Genomic DNA, 27,318 nt, shown 5'->3' with positions numbered 1-27,318 from the left:
GAGTTAGAGTCGGAGCGGAGAATGTGCTTGCCAGAGTCGGAGTCGGAGGTCGGATTCGACCTTCGACAAAGTCAGAGTTGAAGTCGGAGGTTGGCCATACCAACTCCGAATTGGTCGGTGCTCAGCTTTAAGAATGAGGCCAAAACATCAAGAAAAAGAGAGAGCGAAAAAGAAAATAGGGAGGTGACTGAGAGTCAAGAAAAAAGAGTGGAGCTACGAGAGAAAAAAGAAAGAGAGATTGCAAAGAGAAACAAAAAAGACAAAAGTGAGTTTTTTTGCTAAGACATGCTTTTATACTAACGAATTTAACGACTCTTTGCCTAGTGTTATTGTTTCTTTGTTACAGGGATATGAGGTCATGATTCTTCACGGTGTGTTTAGTGGATTGCCACCTATTAGAGAGATAGAGCATTACATTGATTTTGTGCCAGGTACGACAATCCCTACCCAACTTTTTTTTTAAGAACATGAGTCTTTGACGCACTTAAAGAGACAAGGTACGTTGAATAGAATGCATGACAAATGGCTGCAATTCATTGAGACATTTCCTCATGTAATCAAGTACACACAATGTAAGGAAAATTTTGTAGTTGATGTTTTAGCAAGAAGGTATGTCATTGTCATCATTTTAGATGCAAAGTTATTGAAATTTAAATTTGATAATGTTAATAATGATGGCTTGGCTAGTGTGTATGGAGTACATGAGAAAACATCATTTAGTCAGTTCTATAGAGTAGATTGGTATTTGTTTAAAGAGAATAGACTTTGTGAGCCTACTAGTCTTCTGCATTAGTTGCTTGTACAATGATTTGATTTGATGAGTCTTTTTGGTGTAAAGAAGATTTTAAACGTGTTACATGAACATTTGTCGGAGTATCATTTGTCATTCATTGACTTGTTGCATAAACGTTTGTAGGAGTATCATTTGCCTTTTATTGAGTTTGCATATAATTGGAGCTGTCATTTTAGAGTAAAAAAGGTTTTAGACGTGTTGCATGAACATTTATGGGAGTATCACTTGCCACTCATTAACTTGTTGCATGATCATTTGCGGGAGTATCATTTACCTTTTATTGAGTTTGCATATAATTGGAGCTGTCATTTTAGAGTAAAAAAGGTTTTAGACGTGTTGCATGAACATTTATGGGAGTATCACTTGCCACTCATTAACTTGTTGCATGATGGTTTGCGGGAGTATCATTTACCTTCCATTGAGTTTGCATATAATTGGAGTGGTCATTTTGGTGTAAAGAAGACTTTAGATGTGTTTCATGAATATTTGTGTGAGTATTGGTTGTCATTCATTGAGTTTACATATAATTGGAGTGTTCATGCTACTACTAAATTTACGCCTTTTGAAATTGTTTATAAACTTAATCCATTTACTCCTTTAGATTTAATGCATTTACCTGTTGATGACATGAGTAACTTGAATTGACTTTTCCAAATTATTGAACAAATTAATGATAATGCATATCAAGTGGATATTCCAGGTAAGTATCTTGTCTTTGCTATTTTCAATGTTATTAACATTTTTTTCTTTGATGCAGGTGGAGGTTCAAGGTCGAATCCTTTTGAGGAAAAGGGGAATGATGTGCACCAAGATGGGCCTAGTCTTAAAGATCCTTTGCAAGTTCCAGATGAGCTAATTACAAGATCAAGAACCAAGAAGATCAAAGAAACAATGCAAGGATTGGTACAATTCACTTGGAATGAAACTAACAAAAGTCCAACACTCAAGATGGACTTGAAAAAAGGAGAACCAGTTTTGATCCACTTGATACAAGCTGTAAAAGACATGACTTAGAGTTATTGTTTGGGCCTATTGTTATTGAAGGCTTTCAATTTGTTTAAATCATCTAAAAGATTTATTTTAGTAGTAATAGGAATTAGTCTAGAATAATCGAGCTTGAGGATGTTTGGCCCACATAAGTTTTATTTTGTTAAACTAGGGTTTCAAGAGTTACTATAGCCGCGGTATTGTTCATCCAGGGGCATTTTGGGTAAAAGAGACCTTGTTTTGGCCTAGGGTTAATTGGGGTTTAGGTATTTAAATATCTTGTACTCGCCCAATAGAAGCACTTTAGACAATATTGAATTTTCATTGTGAGTTGAGTTTACTCATCTTGTTCTTGATTGAACTTTTGAACTTATTAATGGTAAATCACAACATTTATGGCGTTCCTCATTGTAATCTGGGTCCTTGAGACATGTTATTCAACGGGTTTAGATTTTAATATAATCTAAACTCTTGAAACAAGTTCTCAATGGGTCTGGATTCTCCATCTATTGACTTGACTTTTGATTTTTCTTGGGTGAATTTTCAAATTGATTGTGAGTTCAAGAGATTCTATTCCCCCAGGTTCATATCACTTTTGGTCCATCATTTTTCTAGACTAGACTGGTAGATTTCAGTTTGATTGGTTCGTTCAGTCTGGCTTAATTATTTTATTATTTTGTTTCATCTTTTTTTTTGCAAATAAATTAATAAAAAAATTATTTAAGTTACCAAAATTAAAATTAAGTGAATTATTAATATGGATTATGTAACTAACTCATTAAAAAAATATTTATCTATAATTATATTTATGACATTGATAGTTACTACTTACTAACTTAGACTTTACTCTGTAGTATGCATAATTATTAATAATATCATACATTCTATATATGGTTAATAAATATCAAATAATTTCATTGTACATAGATTATGCATGCTTGTTTGCAACTTAGGTATTTAAAAAAAAGTTTACCTAATTACTTTAATTAAGTGTAAATAGTAGAGTATGTATAAATGTATGATGTATTAAATATTTACATATAATGAAATAAATTATCATATGATTTATGATTTATTATTAATTGATAGCATATATTATTTAATATTTTGCATGATCAATGATAATAAATTAGATGAAAATTACATCATTAACTTATATAATTACTATATAAAAATAATATATTAAATTATTAAAAATATTTTAAATATATATATAGTTCAGTCCAATCCAAAATTTATAGACTCCGAGACCAAACCAAGTTTCTTTTGTCCACAATTTTTTGTACCGAAACTAATTGGTACAGTTTTCGGTCAGGTCCGGTCCGGATAAAAGATTTCGGTCAAGTCGGTTTTTTCGGTTTAGATCAAAGACTGTACACCCCCAGCTACAAGCTACATGGATTGCGGGGTGTCCATGTACAGTCCTCTTAAATATAATAGACCTTGTCTTAGCTAAAGGTATTTTTTATATCATGCAAATTATCACAAGAGCCAAGAGACACAATGTCTCATCTCTGCTCGCTATCTCTTTGTAGGACTAAAATTTATCACTCTTATGAGTGAGCTGATCTAAGCATGTCGACATACCTTGTGTGTACAAGTCATGTCATATGATAAAGACAAAAAATATAATATTACATTAATATGTCGAAGTAAAGTTTACATTGTTTTGTCAATTGAAAAAAAAAATTATAATTACAATCTACGTTGTCCTAAACTCCTTACATAAGCCATAAAAACATTTTTCACTAAGGGCTTTGTCAAGAGATCAGCAACCATGTGACTCATAAAAAGATTTTTCAAGACCACTTCCTTATGTGCCACTATGTCTCTAATGTAGTAGTATCGGATATCAATGTGTTTGGTTCTTTCATGATACTTTGGATTCCTAGCATATACGAGAGCATGCCACAACAAATCGTCACTAGATCAGAAGTATTCGCACTAGTGTCTAGGTGCTGAAGGAACCTCCTCAACAAAACAGTTCCCTGAACTTCTGCTAAACATGCTATGTAATTTGCCTCCTTAGTGGATACGACTATGCAGGTTGTTTCTTTCTCCTACATGTAATGGTGCAATTGTTCAGTAAAAAAACATACTCAGTTGTCGATTTGCCCTTGTCTAGGTCACTATCCCAATCATCATCATTGTAACATTTCAATTGCAAATCTAAACCTTGATAGCACAATACATTGTCTACAGTCTCTTTAAGGTATCTCAAAATCCTCTTAAATGCTTTCCAATGGGCCAGTCCAGGATTAGACTGGAACCAATTAACCAAACCAACTGCATAGCATATGTTTCGTTGAGTATACATCATTGCATACATCAGACTGCCAATAATGCTAGCATAATGAATACAGGTCATCTTCTCTATTTCAATTGGAGTCTTGGAACACATTTCTTGGCATTATCTCTCGCATTTAGCAATAAGAGTGTCAATGGGTTTACAATTACTCATTTAGAAGTGCGCAAGAACCTTCTTTATGTAAGTTTATTAAGACAAGCACAGAAGTCTCTTTAAAAGGTATATCTATATATCTTAACCCCAAAAGTGTATTCAGCTTCACCCTTGTCCTTCATTTCAAAATTGAGGGACAACCACTCTTTAGTGGCAACAATCATCCCCTTGTCATTCGCAGCCAATACAATGTCGTCAACATACAATGACAACAGAAAAAAACACTTCTTGGACATGTTTACATAGACGTAGTGGTCTTCTGTGATTATCGTAAACTCATTTGAGAGAATAACTCAATGGAATATGAGATATCATTGTCTAGATAATTGTTTTAAGTCATATACAGATCGCTTGAGCTTGCACACTTTTCGCTCTTGACTTTTTACCATAAAGTCCTTTGATTGATCAATATAGATTTCTTCATCTAGTTCTCCATTAAGAAAATCCATCTTAACGTCAATCTGGTAGAGTTCTAAATTCATATATGCTACTATGGCTAGAATTAGGCGAATTGAGGCAAATCTTACTACTGAAAAAAGTTTCCTTATAGTCTACACCCTCTTGTTAGGTATATTCTTTCGCCATGAGGCGAGCTTTGTACCTCTCTATTGACCCGTCCGCTTTGCATTTGACTTTTAGAATCCATTTTCCCTAATGGCCATCCACCCTAGCGGAAGGTCTACCTAGTCCCAGACCATATTGGTTCATTTAGATTCCAATTCATCATTTGGTGCTTTCATCTACTCATATTTAGCAGAAGATGAGAGAACCTCTTGAATAGACCTAGTGTCATCGTCATCTTACGGACCCACCATAAAAGTTTTCTCTTCAATTTTAAATCAACTATGGGGAACATTTTCATGCGAGTTTCTACGTGGTTAAGGCTATTGTGGATGACTGTTAAGTGGTTTGCTACCACTCAGAGCCAAGTCACTCACATTGTTCCTAAGAGCTTGAGAATTTTTTCTCATTCTCAACTAGGATACTTGGAGTGACTTCCTCTTAATCACACTCTTGGAGTTCCAAATTTATATCAACCTCAACTCTTTTTGGAAATTCATCATCGATAAAATTCACATCTCATGACTCAATTTCAAACACACTTCCATTAGGTTGTTCACCAATCAATACATATACTTTAGAATGACCCAACTTTCCTTTAAGGCCCAACTTTCCATATTTATGAATAGAATCATGGACATAGCCCGTTGAACCCCATGTCCACAAGTTACTTAAGTTGGGTTTCTTGTCGGTCCAAAGTTCATATGAAGTGGAAGGTACTGATTTGGAGGGTACTCAGGATGTAGGCTGCACTCAAAAGTGCATCCCCTATATTGGTAGCTTCACTTGTGCTATCATCAACCTAACCATCTCAAGCAATGTCTGATTTTTCATTTCCGTCATGCCATTTTGTTATGGCATATACAACATTGTCAACTTCTTTTCATTTCTTTTTCATCACAGAGCTTTTTAAACAACTCATATAGATATTTACGTCCCTGCTCTGTTCTCAGAGCCTTTACACTCTTGTCTAATTGATTATCAACCAAGCTTACATATTGTCTGAAGCAATCTAATGTTTCAGACTTGTGAGAGATCAAATAGATAGATAGCACTGTGTCTTGCCCTCACGCTCATTAGGCCACAAATATCTTAGTGGACTAATTACAATGGAAAAGATGCCCTCATTGCTTTTTCAAATTGTTTTCTCTTTACTTTTCCCATCAAACAATATTCACATATAGACAATGTGACTTTAGCGAGATTGTCTATTAGCCCTTCTCTAACTAACCTAGTCATCATTTCTTGCCTAATATGGCCAAGCCTAGCATTCCATTATTTGGATCTAGATTATTAGATGTAGTAAGAAAAATAGTAGATTCATTCACATTTGAATAATTCAAATCCAATATCATAAAACTGTCTTAAAGTAAAGCATACCCATAAAAAAGCATTGCCCAAATATGTAGAAGCACCATTATTTTTAGATAAAATACAAAAATAAAGTCAAACTAAAGTAACTACGAAAATTAAGTTTTTTTGAATTCCGGGAGCATATCGCGCATCGTGGAGTAATAGAGTGCAACCGCCTCACAAGTCTAGCTTGTAGGTGCCAACTCACATCATCTCCATGCTAGCTTCATTCCCCACCTTGATACCAATACTCCTAAATGAGATCTGATGATATCTACAAATCTGATTCTATTTTGTGCTATGTGTTCAGTCCCTCCTAAATCAACGGTCCACATGGGATAGAAGTGAGCAATCATCACATGGCATGTTACATAAACAGAAAATAATAGTCAGGTTGTACCTTATTCGGCTCAATCCAATCACGAGTGAAGTGGACTTCTTTTCACAGTTGGAAAAGGTTAGCTTGGACTTGTTCTTCTCGCACTTACCTCTCTTTCCACACTTAGAAGGTCCTCACCCCTTTTACACATTTCTAGTAGCTACCTTGATCTTGGTATTCTTGAATTTGGGCCTAAATGGCTTATGCAAGCCAAATTTAGCCATATAGGATGAATGTTTGGGCTTAGTCTAGGCGCTCAACCTCAAATTCCAAGTGACACGACACATCATCAAAGGTTTTGATATTCTCATTATCGGTCAAGTTATGAATCATTGCTTTCCAAGAGTTGGGTAGCAAGCGTATCACTGCCTGGACTTATTGCTCATTAGTCAAATTGTTTCTGACCACTTGAGTTTGTGTGTCGTGGCTGACATCACTCTAAGATGTTGTTTTATCATGTGTTTAGAGCGCATCTTGTAGCAATCAACCATCTTGGTCAACCCGGACAACCTCATGGTAGAAGTTCTCCCTAGTTTCACTTTTAGTGCTTACTACATATTATGAGCTGTGTTGTACTCCTCAAGCTCACCAATAAGGTTGTTGTATATGTTGCTTAACATAGTAAAGCGCGCACATCAATCCTTCTTGAGCTAATTCTCAAAGGCCTCGTGATCATTCCGATATTGTTCTGAGTTTCCTTTCTCAAACTCAATTAGGGAGTGAGTTAAGGTCTCCAAGACCTCTTCCTCGTTCAAGACATATTAGATGCCAAATGTCATGGTTCTCCCCATCTAATTTCTCGCATTTCTTTAAGTCGGCAATAATACTCTTGGATGTTATTTCACTACAAAATGACATAAATAAGATATTGCACACTTATCTTAAGAAATTTGTCGTGTCAATCTATGTTAAGTAAAAATAATTTAGACATGTTGCAATATTGCAAATTTGCTAGGCTTTCTAATTATCTCTTGCGCCACAATCTCTAATTATTTAACTTTCAACTTAATTTTTGTGCAAATTTAAATTGTATGAGAGACAAAAAAAAATTTAATCTCAACCACACTCTCACTATTTATCACTTTTCAATAAAATTTGTAGGCCAAAATAAATAAATAACCTAACAGATTTTGTGATAAAACAATTCCATAAATCATATATTATAAAAAAAATTATTATTGGATTTTTTTTTTTTGGAAAAATTAATAATAAGTAAATAAAAAAATGCCACACTTTTAAAAAAGGATGGCCCCAACCAGATGTGCGCCCACCTCTTGCTTGCCATTAGGTCCTGGGTTCAAAACCCACAGATGTCACTTGTTTATTCTTCTTGTTATGAAAACTATTGGGCCTCACGGATTGGGCTAGAAATGAGTCTAAGCCCAAGAAATGGGCCTCGCGGCTTGGGCCAAAAACCAAGTCCAAACTCAAGTAATGGCCTCACGGCTTTAGCCCAAAAAATGGGTCCAAGCCTCGTAATCGACATCGCGTCTCGGGCAAAGAAAAAAGCAGGTCCAAACTCAAGTAAAGGGCCTTGCAGCTTGGGCCAAAAACAAAGGTCTAAGTCCATATTTAATTTTTTAAAAACATAGGAATAGGTTGGTTTTAATTAACTAACCTAGCCCATGAGTTGTTTAAACACAGATGACTCGAGAGGTGATCTTCTTCAGCTGATTTCGGTTACTGTTTAAATACATATGAACAATAATAAATAAATAAAAAAACAATTCAGCAATGCCAGGAGCTACCGCTGCAAACACCCCATATCAGCGCTGCACCACATGGAAGGAGCACCCATTGATGTGCACTGTGCTCAATGGTGCAGGCTCAACCTCCGTGGTGCATTACAACACACGGCGTGCAATGCACCACAATTGCTCAATGAGCCTCTACGTTTCCTTTTCTTGTCATAAACGAAAGCTATAGAGGTAGGGACATCTGTAACTATGATAGTTCTTATCAAAACAAACATTCAGCCATGATCAGAATGTCAAACATAAAAACATGGTCATATTTTATACTGCTCAACAAACATAGGCATCCAACGTATAACCAAATACAAGCCGTTAATAACATATTCATGCTTATATTATGAAAAAAGCATAGGCATGCTTGGTAATAAAACAGGGGCAACCTTTGCATGAATAGAGACGTAAGTTTCGCTAGGAACAACATTTAGATGTGCTCTGATACAAATGTTGGAGTTTATGGAAATCATACAAAAGGAAGAAAATGTACCTCAAGATCAATTTTTATAGTTGTTCCACGAGTGAATTCAGTGTACAAGATTCCAATTGATCCGAGTTCTTGTTCACCCTATAGGTGAGTGTGCTACGTAGACAAACTAAAGACACACTCAAACCACCTCCAACCTAGATGTATTTTTCAGGGGACAATGTTGTTTTGGACAGATGATGCTTTTTACCCTAGTTCAGAGCACCGGAAGAGAGTCCCTCTAAAATCCCTTAAACAAGGGAATTTTATTTGGCAACATAAGACTAGCCTTAAAAAGGCTAGCCATTAGTGCTTTAATGCCAAGCATAGCACTTGGCCATGATGTTAGGCTTTATATGTCAGGAAATGGGTAAGGCCATGCCCATATGGGTGCCCCTTCCTTTTCTTACAAATTTCTAAACAAAACTAAAGGTAGTGGTGGGATGAAGGTAGTCTCAAAAAAGGTTCCAAGCAGATTTAGAAGAAAACTTACCATCATGAGTATGTTTCTAGACTCTAATATCACAACCATGCTTAAGAATGACACAATAATGAGTAACCTCTTGAAAGAGAGAGAGTGGTCACCCAAGGTACGAGTAAACTTAATCTATGTTGATTGGAATGGGAAGTATACAATGTATATAATTGTTTTTGTTAATCCCAAAAATTACACAATAGGCCAGAAATAAGAGAAAAAAATCATTCCCAGCCCACGGTGACGATTCGAGCCTCTATCTGTATGGTTTAAAGCCCTTGCGGTAGTCTAGAGCGGTTGTACGATACCCGTACATACATCCATAGCAGTGAATAGCAAATAAATACAATAAATATAAAAAAAAAAAAAAAGATTGAGACATCAAGTTACATGGTTTGGCATAGTGCCTACATCCACGAGTAGTTTGAAGGGCAAATCTACTATAATATGAGCATTTTACAATCTCTCATGGCCTCCCACTCTTTGAAGATCTCATCGTGAGTTTGAAGAAGCTGAAAAAGTCCGAAAGAAGTCTCCTTCTTGTCTGACCTGATCCCCTTTTATCTTAGCCTTGGAAGTGATGTGGAATGACAGCTTTATCCCACTTGTATGTCTAACTTGCTCTTCCCCTTCTTTCTCCTTTTTCTCCCTTTTTCCCTGACACTTGCCTTCTCCTCTTCTGACATTTGCTTTCCTTGTCCCTTCTTTGTCTCTTCCCACTTGCCTCCTAATAATGGTGGCCCTTTAATGGGCTGGGCAGGTATGGACCTATAGGCTAAGGGATTTTACCCCCTAATAGATGCCCGTGATTCTTAAGGCCAGCTTGTTCAACAAGAAGGCCTCGAGAACCTTTAAGTTAAATTGCGACATAGATAGCTTGCAGAAATCAATAGAAAAATAAATTTCGGGTGCGATTCCCCGATTTTCTGTTTTATTTGTGTTTAAGTGATAAAGGTTTCCCAGCGTGAAGTTAAGCAAGATATGTATTCAACCGCATTAAGTGCAAGCACGAAGCTTGGCTTGGACAGAAGATGTACTCGACCACGTTAGCTGTGAGTGCAAAGTTTGGCTTGGGAAGGTAGGCTGGAGATGTGCTCGACTGCATTAGTTACATTAGTGGAGCTAGGCTTTTATGTTCAAGAGAGAGGTAGAGCAGTTAAGTGACTCGTCCCACCTATTGGGCGCCAGAAAGGTCAAGCAGTCAACTAACTTGTCCTGCCTGTTAGTCTGCGACGAGTCCAGTGACTCGACTCTACTTGTGCGAGGGTCAGGAAATCAAGAGACCATCATCGCCTGTTGTTCACAGTGAGTCCAATGACTTGGCTCTGAGTTCATTTGTATTAACATTTATCTAATAAGTTACATGATACTTTTTATCGACAGCAAAGAGTGTTTATTCTTCTGATGTTTTTGTTTTTTATAGCATTAGCAGATGCTTGCCCCTTTATGTGAATTGTTATTGGTGTTTCCATTTTACAGTTTAGATTTTGTTTGTAGTAACCTGCACTAAGTGGTCAAGGAGCCCGTCAACCCCCTGGGTCCATCTTAGGCAGTTGTCGAGCCCATCAACTCATTCCTAGGCCGTGCGAGGCGGTTGTGGAGCTTGAAGGCTCATTCTCAAAGGTTACCCACTGGCGGTAGTTGTGACACGAGTGTAAACACTCGGCGTTTGCTGGTGAATATGTTGTGTTGATATTGTTGTCCAGGTGAGAGAGGTTGCGCAGTCAAGTGACTTGTCCTGCCTGTTAACTCTCGGAGAAATACAAGTGAGGCCGAGCAATCGAGTGACTTGTCCCAAATGTTGACTCGTCATGAGGGAGGTCGAGCAATCAAGTAACTTGTCCTACCTTTTGACTTGTCACGAGGAAGGTTGGGCAGTTAAGTGACTAGTCCCGCCAGTTGACTCTCGGAGAGATATAAGTGAGGTCAGGCAGTCGAGTGACTTATCTTGCCTGTTGACTCTTGGCAAGGTGTGAGTGAAGTCGAACAATTTGATGACATTTTACGCATGTTGACTAGTCACGAGGGAGGTCGGGCAGTCGAGTGACTTGTCCCGCCTGTTGACTCTCAGCAGTGTGAGTGAGGTCGAGCAGTCCAATGACCTATCGCGCCTACTGACTCGTCAAAGGGATGTCGGGTAATCGAGTGACTTGTCCCGCTTGTTGACTCTTGGCGAGGTATGAGTGAGGTTGAATAGTCTGATAACATGTCCCATTTGTTGACTTGTCACAAGCGAGGTCGGGCAATCGAGTGACTTGTCCCTCCTTTTGACTCTTTGCGGTCAAGTATCTTCATAAAAGTCAAACTAATTAGCTTAGATAATCTAAATCACAAGTGTGAGATTTGTAAACGTGAATCGTTTTGCTCGAGCATGGCGAGGGTTTGAGGTGTGCCAGTGAGGCTTGCGGACAACCATGTTTTGGCAATGATGAAGATCCTAGATACCCGCGAGATCGGGTAGTCTATTCTGATGAAAACAGATCATGATGTCCAACGATGCCAGTGTGGGGCTGAGTAGCCGGCGTCCTGCGTCATGCTGGTGATTTCAGCAAAGTTTGTTCCCAGGGTTTGCTTACACTGAGATTCTTGTGGAACCTCGAGGAGTTTTTGTGGGAAAAGTCTCCAAATTCCAATTCAATTAAAAATAAAATTTAAATGGCATGTGTGAGAAAGATATTAGTATAATCCCAAAGTGATAAAGTCGTTGTTTTCAATTTTCGCTTGACTGAGTTTGTCCATTGTTGATTGATTTTTATTATATATATATATATATATATATATATATTTTTTTTTTTTTTTACAACTGCCATAAGGTCAAGCAGCTTGTGGCTGATGATCATCACTGCGGGCAAATATGGATGTGGAATGTTGCATGGGACATGCAACGTGCTGTGGTGGTTGCCCATTGGAAAGACTTGCACAAGAGGTACCAGTGTCTCGTCGGGGAGGGCAAAGACTTACCGACTCATGTTGGGATGGTAGCCTGTCGTGGGAAGCTTCGTGGCAAGCAAGAGGTGGTGGGCATCGTGCTCGCCATGCATGTTTGCATACATCCTTGTGCCTCGCGGCTTCTAGGCCGAGGAAGGTGAGCACGCTGCATGTTCCCAGGTGAGGTGAATGTGGCTGAGAAACACATGGTCGGGCAACTTGCAGTCGAGCAGCATGTGGTCGGGCAACTCCATGTGGCTAAGGAACTCCAACAAGCTCAGGCTATGCATGTGGTGGTTACGCAAGTTTTTTATGTCGGGCTATCTGCAGCTTGTGTCCTGGCAAGTCCATGGCCGGGAAGTTCTTTTCAGTGGCAAAGTATGTCAGGCCGAGCAAAAGGGGAGGAGCGCCTAACCTGCGGGTAGAGAGGAACTTCTGGAGGAGTAGGTTGCCCACCTGTGTGGCGGGATCGACGCTCGCCTGTGTGGAGGGGAGCTTGCTTACCAAAGCGGTGGGATGGGTACCTCAGGTAGAGCAAGTGCTCAGACGGTGAATGTTGATGGGTGGCTGCCCACATGCATGGTCAAGCAAAGGGTGATCGAGCGGGCTCATGGAACCCCACAAACGAAAGATATCGCCAATGGTGTTGGTGATGGCCGTTGGTGGCCTTGCCGACCCATATACGCCACGAGAAGGGCTCCTTTGGGCACATGGCAATGTGCATCCATTGCCCGTCATGCTGTCTCTGCATACGAAGACACCTTGACCGGGACAGATGATGCTAGTGATCCACGGTTGGGCCGAGCCGAGTGGTTTCGACCACATGCAATCCCGTGCACGTAGGTTGCATGGTGGACACTGCCTCCGTGGGGAGTGGAGTGGTCAGGGACCACCCCGGCAGAGACAAACAATGTTAGCGATCCACATGGTGGCTGTCGGTCCTCCTTGTCATGTCATGGTTGGGCCATGGCTGAGTAACCTCGACCACATACAGTCTCATGCACGTGGTTTGCATAGCGCATGCAGCTTCTATGGGGGTGGTTGAGGATTGTTCACTAGGTGGCAGCATGTCCTGCTCACTGGGCTCACGATGGGCAGTTGTGAGCCTGTCAGGTACACGGCAACCTGCACCCATTGTGCACTGTTTGGCACTGTGCACTTAAGTGCACAATGTTTGCCCACTTGTATATGTTCATGTGCACAATGTATTTATGTGCACAATACTTACACTATGCATTTAAGTGCACAGAGCACTTGCAACTCAAGTGACCGGATAACTTATCTCCTCGGGCATTACATGATGGTGCATGCGTTTTATGCATTACACACTTAAGTGCACAGTTCACTTAACCACATGGGCAAGGAAAGGTTTACTCACCCAATTTTTTGCAATAGTGTTATTTATAGAAATAAGAGATAAAAGGTTGAGAATACTTATCTGGGGAAAAATTTATCTGCTCATTCGGAGATTATTTTGCACGTCGAAAAATCATCATTCTCCCAATTCCGAGGTAAAAAGTAAATCGATCTCATAGGCGACGACAAATGTTAATACCAAATATTGCACAACAGGCCGTAAATAGGAGAAAGAATTATTCCTGGGCCATGGTGACGATTCGGGCCTCAATCGGTGTGATTTGGAGCTCATGGCGGTAGTCTGAAGCGGTTGTACGGTGTCCGTACGTACATCCATAGCAGTGAATAGAAAATAAATACAAGAAATATAAAATAAGATAGAGACACAGATTTACATGGTTTGACACAATGCCTACGTCCACGAGTCGTTGGAAGGGCAAATCCACTATAGTATGAGCATTTTACAATCTCCTGGCCTCTCATTTCTCGCTATATAATGGAGGTCGGAGACCCATTTTCTGAAGAAGATCCACTGTTTGAAACTCTCGTCGTGAGGTTGAAGAAGCTAAAGGAGTTCGGAAGAAGTCTCATTCTCATTTGGTCTAATCTCTTTTTATCTTGGCCTTGAGAGTGATGTGGAATGACAGTTTTATCATACTTACGTGTCTGACTTGCTCTTCTCATCCTTTCTCATCTTTCTCTGTTTTTGCCTGGCACCTGCCTTACCTTCGCCTAACTAGGGGTGGGCAGCGGGGCCCCGTATCCTGCTATCTCGCCCCCGTCCGCCTCGCCCCGCATGGAGAAGGCTTAGTAGGTGCGGGGGGCGGGATGAACCCAACGAGGCCCCGCCCTAATCCCCACTCCGCTCTGCATATATAAATTTTTTTATATATTTATATATATAAATATATTGTGTATAGATATATACAATTTATTAAAGATTTGAAATTGTATTCAAATCATTGAATTGTCTTGGCCTCTTAGGCCAACCTTTATATAGGATATCAAAACAATATAATAGTCATCCTTAACCAATGTGAGACTAATGAGCGGAAGCGGAGGGCAGGAGAAAAAACCCCACCCCTGCATGGTGCGGGGTGGGGTGCGGGAAAGGGAACCCCTGCCCCGCACCATGCGAGTATTAGCCCTATGCCTAACATTTGCTTCACTTGTCTCCTACTTCTCTCTTTCCACTTGCCCATAATAATAGTAGCATTTTAACAGGCTGAGCTGGTATGGGCCTATTGGCTAGGGAGGTTTTACCCTCTAACAATTTTGTTTCATGTTGTTTCTTCTTTATTGAGCAGTGCTACGGTACGAGACCAGTCTCAAGAACAAAAAAAAATTATTTTTTTATTTATTTTTTTGTATTCTTAATTTTTTTTTTTTCGAAAAAAGAATCACAACATCACTAAAAAACATTTTCTTAATCACTAAGTAAAAAATAATAATAAGAAAATAAAAATATTATGAGGACCTAAATGTGTGTGACTCTAGCATTTTTCTTAAAAGGAAAATACTATTTCTACATAAGATTACCGAAATCTTCTACCGAATTTTTTTTTTTATTTTTTGTACTTAATTATTAAGTGTTTTTAAATGAATATGTGATTTTTTTTTTAAAAAAAAATATCTAAATAGTTTAAAAAATGGTGAAAGAAAAAGTAAAATAAAATAAAATAAAATAAAATAAAAAGAAAAAACGTGTTTGAGTGATCGGTAGAGAATTTCTACCGACGTCCTTCTTAAAATATCATATCTCAAATATATCTAGGGATGTGAATAGATGTTTTACGACTTTAAAAATTATACAGCTCAATGTTTTCAAACTCCCCAAGATCAATGGATATAAATAATAAAAAAAAAAATCACAGAGAAATTTTGTTTGACGAAGTGACAACTCGTTTGAAAAACTTTACAAAATCTTAGCCATCAAACATCAGTTTAGGACGTACTCTTGTATCTTTAGCGAAGAAAATGGATGCATCTAATGAGATTTTCAGAACAACTTACAAAAGCATACACTTTCTGTAATGGTATTCCATCGAGTAAATCAAATCGGCCATAACTTACTTTATGTACAATTGAATCTACCGCCTTTAGAGCTATGTTTCCTGGCAAGTCCTATTTGCACAATGCGGTATGATTCTGGGACAATTTAAATTGTTAAAAAAAAAAAAAAACTTCATGCGTCTCTCTCTAGAAAGAAGCCAGCCTTTGCTTACAATGTGGCAAAATAGGTCACCGTGACCAATGCCGACAACAGTGTAAAGCCCAGTTTTCCAGGTGTCCAAACAGCAGGTAATGCCGACAAAAAAAAAAAAAAAACTGCAGGAAATACATGTCTGAATCAGACGAAATTTCCGACCAAATTTCTGTGAGAATGGGGAGTAGTACTATTTTACACCCACGCTCTTAAAGTCCAGCCCCCACCAAAAGATACTAGTCCTTATATATTGTACAGTTCGCAGCAGAACCAAGAAAAGAAATGGGAAAAGAAAGAAGTATCTGTATACTCCCCGTCCCCGAGAAAAAAAAACTAAAGCAAAAGACACCAAATGGAGTACCAGTTCAATTGCATATCCCGTGACGATTTAGGGATTGATTGGATAGTAGATAAAGATGACAATCTTGTAAACAGGAATAACATTATTTATAAATAATTTTGAGGTAGTTTGAATTAAATATTTATTAAATTTTTTTAAAAAATAAAAAATATAATTTTATTAATATAATTTTTATTTACAATTTAAAAAAAATGAATTATTTTTTATTTAAAAATTTAAAAAAATTGTAATAATTAATTTGAAAAAATTATAAAAATTTTTTAAAAGTGTTTGAGCTTTAACTATATTTAAAAATAAAATGAAATTAGACGAGAGAAAGATAGATGAAAAACATCCCTTACAGTCGCAACACCATAATAAGAAAATGAGAAAATCTATTCCTAGCGCAACGCTAAAGCTGAGTATTTCCATACTTTTTAATCTTCAACCGAAAACAGTGATTTTATCATAATTTACATGGATGATTTACAGAAGAAATTCTGAAAGCCAGGATGAGCCGCAAAGACCAAATTCAGAACACACGTTTTATGATGAAGCAAGAGAAGAAGTAGTGGCAGAATCAATATCAAAAGCAAAATCAAAAATCAAAACCAAGCAGTGCCTTTAGCTTCCTGAAACACGAACTGAGAGTTCTACAGAAAGATGAAGCACTCTAACGAAACTAGTGGGTTCTCAAGGGACTCATTCCCCACCTGCAAATTGCCCTCCTTTAACTCCTCTTCAGCACCAGTGCTCTGCTTACACTGCACCCCTGATTCCAGTGACTGGCCACAGGTTCTTCCCATCCCCTTCCCCGGACTCCTTCCCACTCCACTCGCTGTCCTCGTCGCCGGTGACCTCGACCTCCGGCCGGGACCCTCGCCTGGATCTCTACGGGCTCCCGCTGTCCTTACGTCAAGCCTCCTGGTTCTCACCTCACTCGATCCCTTCGTCGGGATAACTCTCCGGCTGGCGAGATCGGTGGTGTTTGGACGCTTTCTGGGGCCCCTCGTTTGAGCTCTGTGAAGCACATTTTGACCCACTTCTATGCTCCTCTTACTAATTGCCTCGTCTTCTTCCTTCTTGTCTGTGATAGTAGTGGTGGTGGTAGTCGATAAGGAGAGACTCTCTGATATCTGAGAGAATTCAGACACCTCCTCCGTTTCTGCTTCGTGAATCAGACACAGACCCTTAGTTTCAATGGGAAATTGGGTCTCTTTCTCCTCTGCTGGAATTGGGTTTTGCCGCTTGGAGACAACGGGTGTTTCGGACAGGACCTCTTTGACGAATTCTTCCTCTACTGGGGGTTGTGGTGGAGACCTGAGATCTCTGACATGAGACTGCTCGGAAACCGGAATCGGAGATTTCTCCTGGAATTTCTGGTGGAACAACCCGGTTTTTTGGTCCGGTTGGCTTCTGGTGGTGCTCGTACAGCAACCCATTTGTTTGTGGACGAAAGATTCAGCACTTTTGGATCGTATGTACGAATATTAACAGCCTCCAAAATTTTGAAAATTTTGAGTTCAACGGTTATAAACTTAAAAAATAATAAAATTGTACGCTAGCGTTGATGGAGTTGTTGGAGAGTTGAGAAGGTGGGTGGAGAGAGAGAGAGAGAGAGAGAGAGAGAGGCGTGGCTGAGGCGGAGATATTGCTGATAGGCTTAATAATATAGGCTTAATATAGTGAGGGTATGAAGGTGATTTGGGGACAAAGTACTGTAGCTGCGGCTGTTTGTGGGTCTCCTTTTTCTCTATTTTGGTGACAACATGAATTCTAATGGGTGCCTCAAAAGGTTACAGCAATTGCACGTTTTGGGTTCAATGTCACCAGGGGTGGCTTCTAAACAGGAGTAGTCCCATCCATTTAATTTCACCATCTCCCACTTCATAGAAGAGGGACCAACAAACATCTTATCTATGTGTCCTCAAATACTATGGGGATTCCTACTTCAGATACTATTGTTCCTACACTTTCAGCATTTACACTTCATGGTGAGTTTCAATTACTATATTACCAACTTGAAAGTTTGGGGACTTCCGTGCGAATCAGTGGTTTTAAGATTAGACTCATTGGAAATGGAACTGGAACTTCGGGAGAACAGAAGCAAACCTTATGAATGATCATAACCAGGAAAGTTCCACCAAACAAGTCTAGAGAAGAGAAAGTGAGAGGGACCCATCAAACCACTTTAAAATTAAATAGGGAAGCTTAATGATGCAAGCAAACCACTGCAAAAGTAGACAAAACTTGGTGATCCAAGGACCATAATCGTCCCATACGCCTGAAACGGGGGAACCTAGACACGGACCGCCTGATTTTCAAGATTATAAATGCGCAGGGTATATAGCCCTCACGGTGCAGAATCTTAGAATCTACTCGTGGGTAGCTGAGGGAAGGACCCCAACCAGTCTGGCAACACCTTATAGCTAATAAACACTGCCACCTCGAGGATGATTGCAACCCACAAAATTATGGACCGTACGTTATGCCAGCAGAGCCATACGCTTTTGGCATGCTTTTAGTATTAACCATCAACTACACCAAAATGCAAGGTACAAATATATATATATATATTCTTTTATAAGTACAAGGTTTTAGACAATGAGCAGCAATTTCTTTTTAAACAAAATAAATATATTGAAAATCGATCAAAATATAGAAGGGTGGATGGGGGCTTCGAGCCTTCGACAATCATCCCATATTAGTAAGTACAGTACAAGATAATTAAAAGAATTTGAAAAAAGAAGTATAAGGGAGGGGTAATGGGACCACAGGAATGATCTGGTCTCATGGTTTCTTGAGATAGAGGTTGTTGTCTTCATAGCCGAAAAGGGCCATAACAGAGACAGTTTACTTTTTTACGGATTTTTAAAACATTCTTCAAAAGAATGTTTAAGAACCGAGCAGTGTAAATCTAAACTTCAGCAGGACGAGATGGACTGAGGTTGATGAACTGGGGTCACTAAGTGAGAAACAATTTAAAAACTATTGAATCCAACCTTATGGGAATTTTTAATTTGCTACAGAGAAGATGGGAATAGGCAAATTATCTATAGCAAAAGAATGCAGATTTAAGTGCCCAAATGACAGTGGATTTCACGTAGAATGGATAAGACGAATACTTAGTGCCAGTACTAACTAAATCTACCGCAACTAGAAAAATCGAAATCGGCAAAGAAAGAGCAGCAGAACAAAATTGAATAATTACAATCAATTGGGTGCACAACAACACTAGGTTGAGATTAGTGTGACAGGTACGTTTGGAACCTAAACATATCTCAATTCATCTCAACTCATCATTACAATTTTTTCAAATTCCAATACAAAATATAATAAACAATTCAATTTTTTCAAATTTTAAAATATTAATAATATTAAAAAATAATATTCTAACAATATTTTATCATCTCAACTCAACTCAACTCATTTCAACATCTAAACGCAGCCCTGAGTGTCCACACAATCCAATACTTTTACACTAAGAATTTGGCACCCAAGAGAGAAGCCTTCTCGTCTAATTTATTCCCGTATATTCCACTTTATGAGTACTAAGCAGATTGAGCTTCAACCAGGTAAATCATCACTTGAATGATACACCGGAAGTGACGAATTTATGATATTCAATGTAATGGAGGAAAAAACACTCAACATGAAACAGGCTGTGAAGCAGCAGCACGATCGGATTCAATCATAGATTTGATGTAGAATTCACCTGCTTTGTACGAAGATCTGACCATCGGACCAGATGCAACATATCGAAACCCCTGTCCATCCAAAGCATACAATTGATAATAACTATACAATCACAGTAAAAGACATTCAGTCAACTTTTATGCATGAAAAGAGAGGGATGATGCTTGATAATATATATAAGACACGACCAATAGGAAATCTATATATATTTTATGCAATCAGAAGGTATCAATATGGAGTCAGGTGTCTTAGTAGTTTCATGAGCATACCAAAAAGGATGCATGTTAGAAGGACACCAGTATACTCAATTACTCGAGTATAAATAATGCTGTCAGATCATATTGAAAATTTGAACGCGGGTACATTTCTCCATAAAATAAATGTTTACATCTTGCCCATTTGGAACAACAACTGAAGAGCATATAGATGTAGGATTGCACAATCACAATAGAACTATTCAGAATATACTGCAAATAATAATCATTGCTACCCTAAAATTTCTATATTGGCCGCTCCATTTAAAGATACTGACAGGTTTTATTTGGTGCAGGGGGAAAACTATGGTAGCCTAAGGTGATCCGATCACAACATAGAGATAGAATCACGTCAATGTCAAAGGTGAAATTTGGATTCAACCAAAGCTGCCAAGCCAACACACATGCACAGACATATATTGGGGGATCATTTACTAAAGGCTAAGAACCTATTTGGCAAAACATTTGAAAAATAGACTTGTATATGGACCTGAAGTAAGCAAAATTATGTGAAAGATCCCTTGGAAGGAGTGGAGGGAGGGTTGAGAAGGATGTAAGTCAGCTAATTGCCAATCTTTCCTATGACAATACAATTGAGTTGCAGAATGGGTGGCATGAATTCTGTAGCCAAACCCAATCACGTTTATGACGGAGAAAGTGCATCTTCTGCCCAATGGACAGTGACCAAGATTACAGACTTCTATTAGATTCAAGCCAGCTAAAGAAAGGTTGGAGTAACAATCTTTTTCATCTAGGGCTGTAAATAAACAAAACTACTCAACAAGTTATTCAGGAATGGTTCAACCAAACTTGAATCTGGCTCAGTTAGTTTATTAAATAAGCCATTTGGGAGCACTAAATTATGATGATTATTAAACAATAGAATTCTTAAAAACCCGATTTGATTTGCAAAAGCTCATATAAACTCGTTAACTTGTATTTATTATTCTTATAGTATTATGTTTACTGTACATTGAGAATATCTCAAGTATTTAAAAAGATAAGAGGAAATCATGTCCCTAAGGCCTCGTTTGGTTACACAAATGAGATGAAAAATTCGTGAATAGTAGTGAGCTAGTTTGTGAATAGTATTGGAATGGTTTGAGTTAAGATGTTTTATGGGGTTTTGGGAAATGAGAGAGAAAAAATTAAATAAAAATGTTATAAAGTTAAAATATTGTTAGAATATAATTTTTTAATATTATTTTTATTTTGGCATTTGAAAATTTGAATTGCTTTTTGTATTTTGTTTGGAAGTTTGGAAAAATTGTAATGATTAGGTAATGATTAGATGAAAAAGTTGAAAATTTAAAAATTTGAAATTGAAAAATGTGTTTGAATGGCGTTTGGATGTTGAGATGAGATGAGATGTGATAAGATGGGTTGAGACCATTTGTGAAACCAAACGAGACCTAATACAATACATGTCTAAAGATAATCATTGATATGTATGTATATGTGTGTGTGTGTGTGTGTGTGTGTGTGTGTGTGTGTACATAAACAATATAAAATATTGACAAAAACCCAAGTTGCTTTTTCAAAATTTGTAGATAATGTTATAAGATATAATATAAATAATTATTTCTGTCAAAATTAAATAATTTGTGAACAAGTTTGAACTCATTCAAAAAATAAACGAGCTCAACTCATGTTTAAACAAAAATTAAACAAACAGAATTTGACCACCCATTACTCGCTCGAACTCAAATTGCTTAAATCCATAGTTGCATCATTATTTTATAAACCAGCAAGCATAGATAGATTGGGTAGCGAGGAAGGCAGGTTTGCCAGAGGCACTATACGCCATGCCCCATGGAACTGTGATTCATATATGCTATAAAGCATTCCGATCTTATAGTTCTTAATGAAAATCAAGAAATTGGAAAATTCAAAGCATCCTAAGAGCATTGGCAATGGATCATGCAAATCCAAAAACAATGAGGAGTTTGGCTAATAGAGCCTAAAAATATGCTGCATTGGATTATGCAAATGCAAAAGAAGATGACTTATAGCTACAAATAAATTAATGTTGTGGGTCATATTTGGTTTTCACTGTAGATAGACCAAATTGAATAAAAAATATTTTCTTGGCTGTGAACACTCTCTTCCTCGATTTTCACTCTACCGAAGCAAGGGAAATATTGGTGATTTTATTAATATTGTAACTGTTGGTAACTGTTGGTGTTTTTATCGATATTGAAATCAAATATCTTTAGTTCATCAAAAAGAGCAGCAGACCAAACCCAGTTAATTAAGCAAGGGACATATTGTAGAAGAATAATATTTCTTGTCAATAGCAAAAATAATTGAAAAAAATATTATTATTATTATTATTATTATTATTATTATTATTATTATTATTATTATTATTATTATTATTATTATTTTATTATTACTTATAAAAAAAAATTATTATTATTTTGGCTAATAGATGGATAATCCAATGTGATAATAGATTTTGAGTGGAATAGCCAAATACAAAATCATGTGATATTATGTAAATTATGACTTTGCATTTGCATAATCCATTGTCAATGCTCTAACAAACTCTACAATTATCATCACGTTGAAGGAAAGGGGCTGTAGGAGGAGGGACGGTTGAAGAGCTTTATTTTTAATTGGCACCAGGTGTATGGGAAAGTCCCAACTAATCCCGGGGATGTATAGGTTCTCAGCAAAGAGTTTCTAGCAAGTGTACCTCGGGTAATTCAAAGAGGAAATTCTCCCAATTTGGTCGCCCTAAAGAGTGTTAATGCAAAATTTTGAACTCAAGACGTCCGGTTTATACAGCTCACCCCAGCACCACTATGCAAATGAGGGAGAGAGAAGAGCAAATGGTGTAGCACTTGCCAATCCCAATTCCACTTATCGCAGTCACTTGCACGAAAAGTATAACACAACAAAATATAAAAATTACAAACTTCAAAGACAGATTGTCAAGCAAAACTACAATGAAGTTGACCAAACAAGTCATGCATATATAAATAGAATAAATAAATTTACAATCACCAAAGTTTTCGGGGGAAAAAATGGAAGCATACCATCTCCATGCCAAGAGTTTGATACTTCTCAAAAGCCTCAGGCGTAATGTATTCAGACACTGGCATATGTCGCTTTGACGGTCTCATATATTGACCAAATGTCATCACATCAACACCTGCTGCTCTCACCTTCTCCATAGTTCTCACAACCTGATCGGGTGTCTCTCCACAGCCTAACATTATCGAGGTCTTGGTAAGTGTCCCAGCAGGAGCGCTGTACTTGGCCGACACTAAGACATCCAAAGATTGTTTGAAGTTAGCACGATGATCCCTCACAGAACTCTGAAGCTCTTCAACTGTCTCAATGTTATGAGCAAAGACATCTAGCCCTGATTTTGCAACCTTCTCTACACAGCCAGGATCTCCTCGAAAATCAGGAACTACAGAATCAAAATAGAGCAAGCAACATTACAGAAAGAACAAATACGTTAAAAACAGCTAGAGACATAAAAGAACTTAAAGATACCTTCATAATCTAACCAAACCTTCTAGATATCAGCAGAATCAAATCACATATAATCCAAATACAACCACCTATTACACAGATACGTATGATATATACAAAGCTTCTAAACAGGGTACTCATACGCCTCTCTATAAATCAGCAACTAGGGTAAATGAGCTGCCATATGCACAAATTTAAAGATAAAAATTAAGCGACCAACTAGTAGAAGCTCTGGAACTACCAATGGAGATAGCACAAGCAGCTAATTAAAGAGCTTGCATGGCTTATAAACCACATTTTCCCTCACACCGAATTATTCCAACCGCTGAACAAAAAACAGTCACTAAATTAAAGTTTAGAAAAACGTCACTAAATTAAAGTCATGCCAGTTCTTGCCATCCGGAAAGACTTCGATAGCAATCACAGAAACACATCACCGAGCTTGTGCTGCATTACCCTTGATGTCTATTAAAACTGTAGATTTATATTAAATGAAGAACAATTTATTGCTTTTCTTGCTAACATCTAGCAATACTTTATCACAATTTTGAATTCTGACGTCTATAAACTCATTCATTAATTCTCACACAATGAAAAATCCAACAGGTCCCATACCCAAAGCCTCTATCAACATACTCGGCTTCAGCGCCTTCAACTTTTGCACCGTCTCAGAAAAATGCCCACTACCTTGGTCGGGCAAATCGTCCCGGTCCACACTCGTGATAACCACATAATCCAAACCCCACGACGCAATCGCCTCGGCCACATTGCCCGGTTCATCCGGGTCAGGAGGTGGAGGCGTACGCGACGTCTTCACGTTGCAAAACCTGAAAAATATTCAACGAGTTCACCAAATCCGTCTGAATTTAGTCACAACACCAAAAAATATAACATTCTTTCTTTTATCAAGTCCCGCCCTTTGTAATCAATGAATTCAATCATGAAAACAATTAATAAATTAATGTTTATTGATCAATTTACCGGCAACCGCGAGTGCAGGTATCGCCGAGGATCATGATGGTGGCAGTGGCGGTGCCAGTTTCGCCGCCGGACCAGCACTCGCCGAGATTGGGGCAGCGGGCCTCCTCGCAGACAGTGTGGAGGTTGAGCTCGCGGAGCTTCTTCTTAATCTGGACATACTTTTGACCGCCGGGGACGGACTCCTTCATCCACTTGGGCTTGGGGAGGGGTTTCTTCTTGGTGCCAACCTCAACGGAGTAGGCGAAGTCGGAGAGGGTCGGGGATTCGAGCGCGAGGCGGGCCCGGAGACCCTCAAGGGTCTTGGGGAATTCGGTGGCGGTGGCGGGGGCGGTGGTGGTGGAGAAGAGTCTACCAATCGTGGCAATGGCTTTGAAGCGGGACTGCATGGTTCTCTACTTTCCTTCTCCCTCCTCTGCTAGCGTGAGATCGAGAAGTGAGAGGGCGAGATGGGGTTGGTGGATTTGATTTTGGTGGTTGTAGATGACTCGATGGCTCGATGGATCTGGATCCTCTCTATTTTGGGCTTCAAGTTCAGGACATGGCAAAATTATTTCAAAAAAAAAAAAAATCCATACATAAATATTAGTTTCAATCAAAATGAAATTTTGTAATACATTTCTTCATATTTCGAAATTATATAATAATTAATATTTACTTTTTTTTTTTAACTTTGAACTTAATTATTACTTACTTTTAAGATGTGATGAAAGGGGTACTAAATTTTTATGAATTATTAAATATAATTATAAAGTATGCAACTCTCATGTAATCTATTTAAAACAATAATAAAATGTAAATTTTTTCCGGGTGAATTCGACGTGTGTCATTCTTTTAAAAAGAATTGTACCCACATTCCACGATATCACATGATGATGTATGATTAAAATTAGTTCCACAATTTTATTTTTTAAGGCTATTTTAATATGTAAACAAATAGAAGTATAGCTCGATTGAATACAAGGTATAACAATCAACTGTAATGGTTAATGCCCGTGCTTATTTTATTAATAAAATTTCTATTGGTAGATACAATCTTTTGGAGGCGGTACCATCACGCAATCTCTTTTAAAAAAATGAGATTTATTATTAAAATAAATAAATTTTTTTGTAAAGATTTCAAATGGACCTCACTTTTGTTAAAAAGGAATTGTGCATAGCTTGCATACAAATTATTTTTCATGTTTATTTCCTTTAAAAAATGTTAAAAATATAGCATCAATTGACTCATAGTTCTAACAAGTATGACCTCCCTTTCTATTAAGAAATGGAAACATGAGGTGGTGGGTAACCTCACGATTTGAAACTGAACATGGAGTATTTTGATCATTATTTATTTATATTTTTTTAAAAATTACAATAATCAAAATATATATATTTAGTATTACTGGCTGAAAGGTACTCTCCATTGGGGAGGGATACCATGAACGAGGCCGGTGCTCGCCCCCCATGTTTGAATGGGCTGGAACTTTGGATGAGAGAAATTGATTCAACGTGCACTTATCATTTTGGGCCTATAACTTGCACAATGTGCGGAACGTTGTGTATGAAGGAGAGAGATCTAAAGAGAGACAGGATTTTATAGTGAAGAAATTCAAAATAATTTATAGGATGATTTGTTTTGACGAAACAATATAAAAGTTGAATTAGTACCTTAGTAGAGTTTACAATCGGTTTATATCTTTATATGTAAAAAAAGAAATGAAACTTAAAAGTTACAATAATTAATAATGAAATATTACTTTTAAAATGATTACCGTTTCATAAACATAACACTTTAATATTCAATTTTTTATTCCAATTATTGCCAACAATAGCTTACTTTTCTGGATAGAATATCACGTCGGAGTTATATGATTCTGCTTTTATATACAATAATAAATTTTATTAGAAAAATAATAGAGTCTATCATTAAAAAATGGAGTTTTTTTGTATGGCTTCCAAATTTGACTACTTTTCTCAAGACTATACAAACTATTTCTTATTTCAGGAAATGATTTGTATAGTTTTAAGGTGTGTAAGTCTCGTGAACTTCATTTAAAGAAAATGAATAAATAAAAAAATTTACATGAAAAAAATTTATTTTTTAATAATAAACTCTATTTTTTAAAAAAAATATATGAAATTTATACATCCTAAAATTATATCTAACGTGAATAGGAAAAAGACTCCCCCGTTCAAATTGTCTTGAAGATCTCATGTCCGCATAACCCAGAAAGAAGAAGGAGAAAAAAAAAAAAAGAGGAATCTGATGTGCAAACAATGCGGAATTATGTGGGTTTCAATGGGCCATATTACATTATATAACCTTATGGAATATTACTTTTATCGAGGATCTAAACTTAATGACAACAGTCCATGTTTCTCTAAAAGGATACACAGATTGACAGACACTAGAAAAAGGGCAAGAACAGAGATGATGTTAGTCAAGAAGACCAGCTGCCAGCCACATTCACATTCTAACTAAGCAAAAGCTCCACTCGTTTTCTTCCTTGGAAACACAAAACATCGACCAGTCGATCCCTAGTTGTCCTAAGAATCTGTTTTAGATCCCTTGTCAGCACCAGTACGTTGAAATTTGTCCCCTTTATTGAAAAAAGGATTCAAGAAGACCCAAAAAATTAAAAAAAAAATCTATTATGCTTCCAAAATCAAGCCATAATGAATTCTCTCATGACTGTTAATTTGCTGTGTCAATTTTCTACCGTCAAATCCCCAGCATGGTTCCAATATTCATATGTTTCCACGGCATACTGCCTGTGTCTTGTCATTGTTGATGTTTTATTTTTCCCCTTCCACCAAGTGGATGTTATAGGAGGATGGCCAAGCATGTGATTTGTACGTGTGATAA

The 27,318-nt window shown here is 37.6% G+C and overlaps 2 protein-coding genes across 3 annotated transcripts; both read right to left on the bottom strand.

Annotated features, from left to right (window-relative positions):
* Positions 1-16,487: 16,487 nt before the first annotated feature.
* On the bottom strand, positions 16,488-18,251 carry LOC121250011. The gene has a single exon (XM_041148914.1). The coding sequence runs from the start codon at positions 17,493-17,495 to the stop codon at positions 16,707-16,709; it is 789 nt and encodes a 262-aa protein (XP_041004848.1). The 5' UTR covers positions 17,496-18,251; the 3' UTR covers positions 16,488-16,706.
* A 1,290-nt stretch (positions 18,252-19,541) lies between these two features.
* Positions 19,542-24,982, bottom strand: LOC121250010 (lipoyl synthase 2, mitochondrial). Of its 2 annotated transcripts, none has more exons than XM_041148913.1 (4): positions 24,471-24,982; positions 24,126-24,316; positions 23,045-23,424; positions 19,542-19,820 (listed from the first exon to the last, which is right to left on the bottom strand). In XM_041148913.1, the coding sequence occupies exons 1-4, from the start codon at positions 24,854-24,856 to the stop codon at positions 19,701-19,703; spliced, it is 1,077 nt and encodes a 358-aa protein (XP_041004847.1). In that variant the 5' UTR covers positions 24,857-24,982; the 3' UTR covers positions 19,542-19,700. The 2 variants fall into 2 exon arrangements, with proteins under 2 accessions (XP_041004847.1, XP_041004846.1); XM_041148912.1 differs by having other exon boundaries at positions 24,105-24,316; positions 24,471-24,978.
* Positions 24,983-27,318: the final 2,336 nt, after the last annotated feature.

Source organism: Juglans microcarpa x Juglans regia, chromosome 2D (genome assembly GCF_004785595.1).
Source record: "Juglans microcarpa x Juglans regia isolate MS1-56 chromosome 2D, Jm3101_v1.0, whole genome shotgun sequence".
In the NCBI taxonomy this organism is placed as follows: domain Eukaryota; kingdom Viridiplantae; phylum Streptophyta; class Magnoliopsida; order Fagales; family Juglandaceae; genus Juglans; species Juglans microcarpa x Juglans regia.
This window is presented reverse-complemented; position numbering and strand designations above follow the sequence as displayed.

Bases quoted from the DNA above. Each gene is read 5' to 3' on its own strand.
- LOC121250011 (XM_041148914.1), bottom strand. From the start codon at position 17,495: ATGGGTTGCTGTACGAGCACCACCAGAAGCCAACCGGACCAAAAAACC.
- LOC121250010 (XM_041148912.1), bottom strand. From the start codon at position 24,856: ATGCAGTCCCGCTTCAAAGCCATTGCCACGATTGGTAGACTCTTCTCC. The intron at 24,317-24,470 runs GTAAATTGATCA...AATATTTTTCAG, and splicing joins ACCTGCACTCGCGGTTGCCG to GTTTTGCAACGTGAAGACGT. The intron at 19,821-23,044 runs GTATGCTTCCAT...TTGGATGGACAG, and splicing joins AAACTCTTGGCATGGAGATG to GGGTTTCGATATGTTGCATC.